A 9,846-nucleotide genomic window follows, 5' to 3' on the forward strand; every position below is an offset into this window, starting at 1 on the left:
CATAGTTATTGAAAAATATTATTGGAGCAGTACATTTAAAGGTCAAGTCAGGTCTGGCATTTGGGTGATCTTTTATTTCTCCAAGCCTGTAATGACAGGCTAATTTTCCCTGAACCTCATCTTAAATCTTAGCCTTTTACCGTAAATGAAGTGTTGCTTGAGGAGTACTAGGGGACTGACCATTCCATAGAAACAGAAGGCAAGGCATGTCTGGTGAATCTGTAAGCAAAGACAAACCAGTATGGTACAGGCGCTCTTTGATGGGATTGAAAATACTAAGATTAAAACATATGAGGTGTGTGGGGAGACTAAATGTACAAATGTAGGAGTAGAAATGTTGTGATTTACAAACAGCATAAGACTTGTAGGTATTGTGTGTGTGTATTTAAACACACACCCACTCACATATTGTTTACATGAAAATACATAAACAGAATGTAAGGGCATCAGACATTCAGAAGTTTAGAAGGTGGCTGAACTATGGTTGCCTGTTGGGAAACTGGTGAAATCCTGCAGTGAGGCAATGTCTTTCAACTTCCAACTTTCTACTCTTCCCCAGCTCCACAGTGCTGTGTTGCCAGAGGTCCCACACAGCATTTCAAAGCTTCTGAAAAACCTGTTCCATATGTTTAAGATTCCAAAGGTTCTTGCACGGGTGCTGTCTGCATCTCTGCTGTTCTCTGCATGCAGCAGTAGCCTGAGGAGAGAATTGGTTTCATGTGACCCTACCTGAATGAACGGTGGCCTGTCTGGGTGTGATGTGTTGGGTTATAGTAGGTGCAATACTGGACTTCATGGTAGGGCTGTCTGGGTGTGCTGTATTGGATTATGATAGCTGGGATATTAGACTTCCCTTCTGGCATTAAACTCTTTCCAATAAACAAGCATTTGTGTGCTAAATCACATACTTGTTTGTTCCTTCACCCTATTTATAGGTAAGCTTTAGTTGATGCAAGGTATACAGAAGGATGCGATTTGGATCCCACGGTAACGCTCAGGTAGATGGTTCTGCCCGTGCTGGGTTTCAGCCTCTGGGGAAATCAGGGTCACTTCTACTGGTGCCTTTCACAGGCTGTGCGGCAGTTACCTAACTTGTGTCAGTGCCTTTTCAAATACATTTATTTTGCAGGCAGCTTAAACAGTCTCATTACTGCCAGACCGTGTGAGGGCTGAGCCACACTCCCAAATCATGAAAATACCAGTCAGTAAGGGATACTTCATGTGATGTCTCATCAAATTTAAGGCTCTGTCCCACAGATTACAGTTATGACAAGCCATATAATAATTACTGATGGTACACAAAGGATTTCTCAATTCTTTTGAAGTTCTCCACTACAAAATGCCTTTAGCAATTCTGGTGAAAATCACAAGGTTTGCATGTTGCTGCTTTCTATTTGCGTATCAGTCAGCCTGAAGGTTTATGCCTCCATGGAAGTGTGTGTATGCGTGTGGTGTTGCCTAGATGTAATGAAAATGAAGCTTGTTCATTCCTCCCACTTTAAAACCAACATTTTCCTTGAAATTTATATCTAGGATAAGATGGCATAGGAGGGAAGATCTTTTATCTGAAGAAGTTGTTTAGTCCAACCCCTTATCTTGATGATAGACATTGATATAGTGCTGTGCAGCTGCATTTTGCTTCATATCATCCACATAAAAACATCTTGTCCCAGTTTCTCACCTTTAAAGCATCTTGAATTTGTAACTGAAGGGAAAGCGTTTTTCCCCAGACCCGATTAGTAACTTCTGAGCTGATTTAACCCAGCTATCTGGGTACCATATTACTAGAGAGGAGCGGATAAAAGTTACTACTGATGGTGACTTGACCCTTATCTTCTATATAATTAATTCTTGTTTGGTGCATCTTGTGAAGAGCAAAGATACTCCAAAGAGATCCTGACCCTTCAGTAAATATAGTTAATAATTTAGATGAAAAACATGTTTACTCAAACTTTCGGGTGTCACAGGTTGTGAAAAGAAGGGAGCCCTTCACAGGAAGGACTAGAGCTTTTGTAGTTCACTGATTACAGCCTATTGCACAGTATTCTTCATGGAGTGAGAGTTTCCTCTTTACTCCGTGTTGGTTTTTTACAGAGATAGCAGCTATGGGATTGAAATTCCATACAGTATGTGTATATATGCAAATACAGATGCTATGTAAAACAGACAGCAAGAGATGACAGGTGGATACAACTAACACTCACGAAGGGCAAAAGTAATAGTGGTAGGGCTATAAAAGGTCACACCAGACTGGTGCTTTACATGAAAAAGATGGGGTTCAGGAAGAGAGCTTAGAGAGTTCCTTCCAAGCACAACTCAATATTCTCCCATGAACTCTTAATGTTCATGCAGCAGGGAATAATGTCCAAAGCAATGTTTGAGTTGTTTATTGTTATTCTGTTCCGCATTCTGACGCTTAGTACCAGTCGCCCCTGACTCCTTTCTGGTTTTACTGTCATGAATTTAGACATTTCTGAGTGTAGACGAGCAGAAGATGAAAGGCCATTCTCTGTTTTGTTCCTGGTGCTCTTTCATAGTTCGCTTCCTCTGGGAATGATTCAAAAGAGGCACTGTGCAGCAGAAGACTCAGTGCAAGACAAGAAGGCCAACTGGGTTTTGTTCTCTAGTTTACTAAGTGTTTCTGGGCATATAATTTAATTTTTCAGTTGTAAAATGTGAGCCCTTACCAGTGGATGAGGATTGATTAGATGACTGAAAAAATAATCTGGATAGGGCATAAAAAGATCCTGCTTTTTAACACTGTGATACTTTAAAGTCACTTACCCTATCTAGGTAGTGAATTTGATAGACAATTCCTTGTGTGAAGAGCTTTAAGCTTTGTGAGCAAAAAGCACTGTATAAACATCAACCACTGTTACCAATAATTTCAGATGCTCACATTCTTCTCCCTTTTTGTGGGCAGTAGCACGTACTTCTAAGTTTCTGGAAGACTTAGGGTAACATGATCGGTGCCGAATTCATGTAATCTCTTGCTGTGCAACTATCTTGGAGAAAGTACAGGCTCTTCTAGAGTTGTATCCTTTTCCTCTCCATGCAGCGTCCTATCATCTCGATCTGTTGGGGTCACAGGGATTCGCGCCTGCTGATGGCTTCTGGACCCGCATTGTACGTTGTCAGAGTTGAGCACAGGGTCTCCAGTCTGCAGCTGCTGTGCCAGCAGACCATCGCTAGCTGTCTGCGGGATGACAAGGATATCAGCAAACTGACCCTGCCCCCTCGGCTCTGCTCGTACCTCACCACTGCCTTTATACCAACAATCAAGGTAAAATGAACAAAATGTGTGTGTGTGAGAGGAAGAAGAAAGGGTTGCTTAATTGCCCCCCATGGTGTTCCTAAGTGACAATGGATAAATTATAAGATATTACAACTTTTATAATTGTAATTTTAAAAGCTTGATTAAGGGTCATTCCTGTCCTCTTCAAGAGCCCACTGATTCATTTGGTGCCTATTAAAATCTGAAAAGAAGGCTCACACATGCTGATCTGCATTATTCCAAGGGGATGGCCTTTCCAAGGACATCCCAAGGGTAAAATATGCTGGTGACTCACAAAGACTACTGAAGAAGCTTATGATACTGTGTCACGGTTATAGGAGAGATTCACAGTGGTAAAACTGTTGCCTCCCTATTTGTTACATGAGTCCTTATGTTGCCAGGAAAGTTATACTTAAGACCTATGGCTGCCTAAGTATTTCTACTGACAGTGAGTTCTGGTAACCTTACTGCTCCAACAGTGCTATGGAAAAATGAACCAGATATTATGCCTTTTCCTGTACCACTAGCAGAGCCATCTACTCAACCCCTTTGTTTCATGGTTTTGCCCTCAATCACATCTCAGGATTTCCGAACTCTGTATCACAGCCTATAAACCAGAGCAATAGCTGGCAAATGCCCTACATTCAAACATGTATTTTTGTGTTTCATATTTTTTGTGTATGTGTTACAGCATTCTCTGGAGCCAGTTTCAGGTCCTTGTTAAAACAATGCAGAGCTAGAATAACTAATTTGAAACCAGTGGAGTTGGCCCAGCTTAAATGAGAACAAATTATGCTTGTAAAATAATGGTTCAGCACAGTTCCATTTGGCTACTGCTAATCAGGGCAATTTGTGCAACTGTGAAACATTTCATTTGCCAGAGAAGAACAAATGCCTTGCTGTAACTGTAACTCCTCGATCTCCAAAGATGCAGAGCATTTAATAGACCAGTGGTTCTCAGTTCTTTCTAGCATGCCCACTTCTCCCCAGGATGCTTTCCATGTTGTCCCAGAGCCACCCCTGCAGCTCTCTAGAGCATCAGTGATGCTTGCTTGGCTGTTAGGGAAGGCAGAGGAAGGGAGGGGAGGGGATGGGATGAAGGCAGCAGTTGGCTGTAGCAAGGCTGGGAGCCATGACAGGGATCAGAGGGGCAGAGGCAGTATAGGGACACGTCATTGCCGACAACCCTTCTGTCACCTCCTAGAGGGGATGCCGGGGTGGGGAGTGGTGATGGGGCTGCATAGCTGAGAGCCTGAAGCAGGGTTCCTAGAAGCCACGTGCCCCTCCTGCTTCATTGGTGTTTCTGGAGCCTCCTCACCACTGCTTTATACTTTACCCTGGCTCTCCCCCAGCCACCTACTCCCACATGCATTGTTAGCCATGCCTCCAGTGCCTGGCCAGGCACCCTCTTCCCTGCATACATTCCTCTTCCCTGCTGCAGCTTGAGGACTACATTATAAATCGCTCCTCAACCCATATCCATCTCACCAGGTTAAGGATGCTCCTTTTTTCCCTACTTTTTTTCTTGTACTTTCATTTTGAAAGAGACTGTGTTGTCTTATACGCGTTAGTAGTACTTGTGTCATACAGCCTATATTGGCCTAGACAAAAGCAGTCCAGCTGCTTTAAGACTTGAGCTTTTCATGGATTAATACAGTGTACTGGCAAGCAGGGAGAAGTAACCCATCCTGAGCTTTGTGCTTGTATTTCTTCACATTGCTTACAAATAGGCCCTCAGCAAAGATGGGTCACATGCTTGGAAGTGGTGTAAGAAATACAAGCTTCTTCCAGAGCTGACAGCGCTGTAGCATAGTGGCATAGCATGTACCAGTATTAACCAGGAATGGGAACCTAAGTGGCCAAATTCACATGGAGGGCCAGCAAGAGACAAGATATTCTGAGACTTAGACTTGACCACATTACCCAAGTTAAAAGAGAAGTTGGTGATAGAGCCAGGACTTGAAGACAGGTTTGTTAGTGCTCTAACCACAGGTCCAACCTTCCTTCTTGATGTAACTAGTTTTAGTTTTCTGTGTACAGCTGCTTTTGACCTAACAAAATAGTACACAGCCACTCTGTCTTGCATGTGGGTCCTGCATAACCCACACAGTAACCTGTACTAGTCTTGACCTGCCAAGTTAGAGTTGGGTTCAAATTAAGTTAGTTGTGTTGGGATTAAGTCACCACACAAAAAAACCCAGCAATAACCTATAGGAAACTTTCTCTTTCCTTCCTTCATTTAATTAAGCCTCCTATCCCAGACCCAAACAATATGAGAGATTTTGTCAGCTACCCAACAGCTGGTAATGAACGGCTTCACTGCACAATGAAGCGGACAGAAGATGACCCAGAGGTCGGTGGTCCATGTTATACTCTGTACCTGGAATACCTTGGGGGACTGGTGCCTATCCTGAAAGGACGTCGTATCAGCAAGTTGCGGCCAGAGTTTGTCATCATGGATCCTAAAACAGATGGAAAAGCAGGTAGAATTGAATTGTTGCTCTGTATAAAAAATGATTTAGAAATACTTCAGATATTAAATCCTCAGGAGTTAAAGAAAATCTGTATAAGCAACACGGAAGGTGGCATCTGATTTTTTTTCTGATGCAAAAAAAGATCTTCAGCTTGAACTAGGCTTAATCATCTGAAATTATATCATGCTGTTTTCTGTTCTACAAAAGGGAACTTCTTGTATTTTGAACAGTGGGGAATAGATTGCTAATTAGCAGAAAATATTCTTCAGTCTCAATTCTTTTTCTCAATTCAATCTCAAGTGAATTGAACGCTATTCACCGCTCTGAAAGATGTTCACTTGAGTTTGAACCATTGGAAATGTGGAGTTTATACTAGGCAGGGTGAAGAACAGTTAATTTTCTCTGCATAGCTTTATCTCAACTGCTGCCTGTGGATCGGATTTATGCTTCTGATGACTGATAGTTGTAAATGATATCAGTTTTCTGAAGCAGCACTTATATTTTCTGGGGCCTGTCTTGATAGATGAAATCTATGGAAACAGCTTGATTTCCACTGTGATTGACAGCTGCTTTTTAATACTGTCTTGACACCTCATAAAATACAAGCAAACTCCTTTGGGCAGATAGGAGTCTTCTGGAGGAGTGGGGTCCTCTACAGTGTGCAGTTACGTGGTGATCTCAGAGATGGGTGTTGAGGCGGACTTTGGGGAAGGTTCTGGAGCAAAAGGTAATGGGAAACAATAGGGCACCACTTCTCCCCAGGCAGCCTTGAAGAAAGATTTTATAAACTCTCCCACCAGTGCCTCTGCCACATGTAAACTCCTGCCACCACAGGATATATTTCATCCTTCAGACAGTCTGTGGTTTTACCTTCTCTGTGCTTAGGGTCCCTGGTCTAGTCAAAGCCTTTACTTCCTATATTTAAAGCTTTTTATTTCCTCAGGGTTATTTTTAAATTCCTAAGTCCATGCATAGGTGGCATAGAACTTGGCATAGATGGCAATGCTGCTGTGGTGACCTTGCAAGGGTGCCTCAACAAACAGATCCTCCTAAACATTGGGTTGATGAGCTTCTGTAACGATATGCAAAATAAGCTTATTATTCATCTGGTTTCTTTCCTGCCAGCTCTTTATTATATTTATTATGTGCATAGACAGAACCTTCCACCTGCACAGAGCCTCACTGATGTCTTTGATGCTTCTCATAGGCCCTGACATCTATCTGCCAGCTTCATGCTATGGGATTGAGGACCTGATGTCTTCTAGCTGCAGCTGATGCTTTTCCAAAGACCTTATATTATGAGCTTGTCCTAACACAAGGCAAAGCAAATGCATCCCTTTTTATATGTGAACACAATGTGTGAAATACCAAAGTTTTAGTTTGGTATTGACAAAAGAGCCATCAGTTCCTGAGCCTAAAACTGAAATGGCGCAGGAAAAACAACTATCCTGCATCCTTGGTTTTCTAAGACCGTACTTCTGAAATGTAAATTTTGTCCATTTTTTTTTTTTCTATCAGCGAGCTTTTTCAGGTGCTTGAGCTCTTTGACGCCTTTTATGTAGTGGTAGGTAGGAATAACTTTTGGCTTAGAGTTAGAGCACGGACAAAGTTTGTGGAGCCTTGGTTTGCTGTACTAACGTGGAGATCTGGCAGCCGAGGTGTCATGTTTCCATTTCTCAAGGGTTTGCTCAAAGTCTGCATAGCTCAAATAGCCCTACACCTTTTTATGGATTAGTGGAGGATGTATTATATCTGGCAGAACTGCTGTAAGCTTTGTTAAACAAATCAGAAAGCATCTGGTCAGAGGTACTACACGTGTGTCAGGCCTTATATATATATATCTTTAAATTTGACCCATAACTCTCCTTCCTCTAGACTCTACAGTCTTTATTAGTCACTTAGAAGACACCATACCAGTTGTCTTCATTACATCTTTACATTCAAAGGCATGAATTTTGTGCATTTTTGTATGCCCATTGATGATTCTAATTCTTGCTTTATATGCAGAATCAATATAGAAGCTCGCAAATCTCCAAAGATGTCACGAGCTGCACAGGAGATATCAAGATCGCCAAGGTTACCAATAAGGAAACCTTCTATTGGTTCGCCAAGCCTAACCCGAAGAGAGTTTCCTTTAGAAGATATTACTCAGGTATTGTGCACATTGTTGCCAGACCTGAGTCCAAATGCATCTCCTTCCAGTTCAATGTCAGTGTTCAAAAGTGTTAGTGGAATATCAGACATTGTTTGATAAATCCTGATGCCACTAACTTCTGTCAATGTGGATCCATGAGAGAGGTTTTATCCTAGGTGATGTTGTTGGCTGTTTGAAATTGTATGTGAAAATGCTTCTTATTCAGTTTCTCAGAGCTGTCCTAATGCCACCGTAGTTCTCTGCCTTACTAGGAATTGCAGAAATAAGGAAATGCTTGCTTCAGAAGGACACATGTTCTGTTTCATGATTCATAGAGTCATAGAACAGTTTGCGTTGGAAGAGACCTTTAGAGGTCATCTCATCCAACTCCCCTGCAATGAGCAGGGACATCTTCAACTAGATCAGTAACATGGAATAGCCTTAATTGGCAGGAAGGCAAGTAATTAGCACTTTGTGCTCTTTGTGGTGTTTGTGGCCTGTGGGTAAGTGAAACTTAGCAGGCTGTAGAACTGTCTGGGTTACATATTTTATTAATACCAGCCTGTGTTCTTTTAATCTTGTTTTGTTTCATTTCGGTTGTTTTTTTCTGCTCTGTCTTTTCACTTTTTCCTTTATATTGAAACATTGTAGATCACTTACATAGCAGTGGTAGATAGGACCAAAAGTCCTTTGAACTCTGGGCAGGAGACCAGAGGCTTAGATCCTGCTCCTGACATTGACAACATAACTCTTGGCCTTTGAGAAAATCTCTTAGTCTTTCAGACACATAATTTGATCACCATGGAAGCAGTGGTTTGGGAAGCTGCTTTGGAAGCTCCAAAGAAAAGTGTCTCCAGGAAAAGTGTGTTTGTCATTATGAGTAATTAATTTCTGTCTTATTTATTGTTCTATAAAGTGATTTGTAAGCATAGAACCAAAGGGCAGGGTGTATCGCTTTCTGAAACACAGAATAGCCACACTCTTGTTGTGCAGGAGAAGCAAGCGTGTGAAAACAGACCTGTTCTCACTAAGTAGCTGCCATGTTTTTCAGTTCTTCAACAGCTTTAATCAGCCTAGGTGGTGGTCAGATATCAAAATGAGACTTATTAATGGCCAGGTATAATAGTTGCTACATAGGCACATTAGGCTGTTTCAATAAAATAAAAACAAGAGAAGCTGAAATTGTATTATCACTTGAAATAGCTTGATTGCTCTGCTGGTTTTTATTAGAGCTTGATACAGATTTTATTAGGTGAAAATGATCTTGTTTTTGCTTTGCAGCACAACTACCTTGCTCAGGTCACATCTAATATCTGGGGAACGAAATTTAAAATTGTGGGTTTGGCTGCTTTCCTACCAACTAACCTTGGTGCAGGTAAAAGTAGACTCTATTGATTTTTTTGCATGTCAAACTCTTTCTAACAAACAATAAACTTATGCCATGTGATTCTTTTTAAGTGATCAAAAGGCTTCTTTAACAAAGCACTTATTTTCTGTGGACAGTAGGAATTAGATTTTGCAAAATTCACTGTAACTTTATAAAAGAGGTTAAAATCTATGAACACAATAACAAGGTGATCAATAAAATGTTAAAAGTCCCAGCTGTAAAAAAAAAAATTAACAGTCAAGCCCAGACCTTTATTTTTACAGTTTATTTGAACAAAACCTGAACTAACAAACAAAAGTTTTGCAAGACGACTATAAAAATCTCAGGGTTTAAGTTACTGTAATAGAAATATTTTTAAAACTCAGATTTTTATAGTCATTTAGCTACTAGTTATAATAAAATAATGTTAAGAAAACTCTTGCAGCATCATGCTCAAGATTCTTCAAGTTAGTTCATAGCTTTATCACATGGTTCTCTTGCTGGAGCATCAGTAAATTGATAGCCTTTGTTAAAAGTAGTAGTTGTCTAGTCTCTTGACCTTCATCTGTGTATGCCATTTCTCCTTTCAGTCCTGCTG

At 41.0% G+C, this 9,846-nt stretch overlaps 1 protein-coding gene across 1 annotated transcript in view; it reads left to right on the forward strand.

The window, feature by feature from the left end:
- The window catches only part of TULP4 (TUB like protein 4), a 126,390-nt gene that overhangs the window by 105,162 nt on the left and 11,382 nt on the right, over window positions 1-9,846 (forward strand). Inside the window, 7 exon segments of the mRNA XM_035899866.1 lie at window positions 3,059-3,283; window positions 5,523-5,757; window positions 6,272-6,318; window positions 6,320-6,409; window positions 6,470-6,510; window positions 7,756-7,900; window positions 9,164-9,257. Of these exon segments, the coding sequence (XP_035755759.1) occupies window positions 3,059-3,283; window positions 5,523-5,757; window positions 6,272-6,318; window positions 6,320-6,409; window positions 6,470-6,510; window positions 7,756-7,900; window positions 9,164-9,257 (877 nt within the window).

The sequence above is a fragment of the Egretta garzetta genome, unplaced genomic scaffold, assembly GCF_000687185.1.
Source record: "Egretta garzetta isolate BGI_Z169 unplaced genomic scaffold, ASM68718v1 scaffold397, whole genome shotgun sequence".
In the NCBI taxonomy this organism is placed as follows: Eukaryota; Metazoa; Chordata; class Aves; order Pelecaniformes; family Ardeidae; genus Egretta; species Egretta garzetta.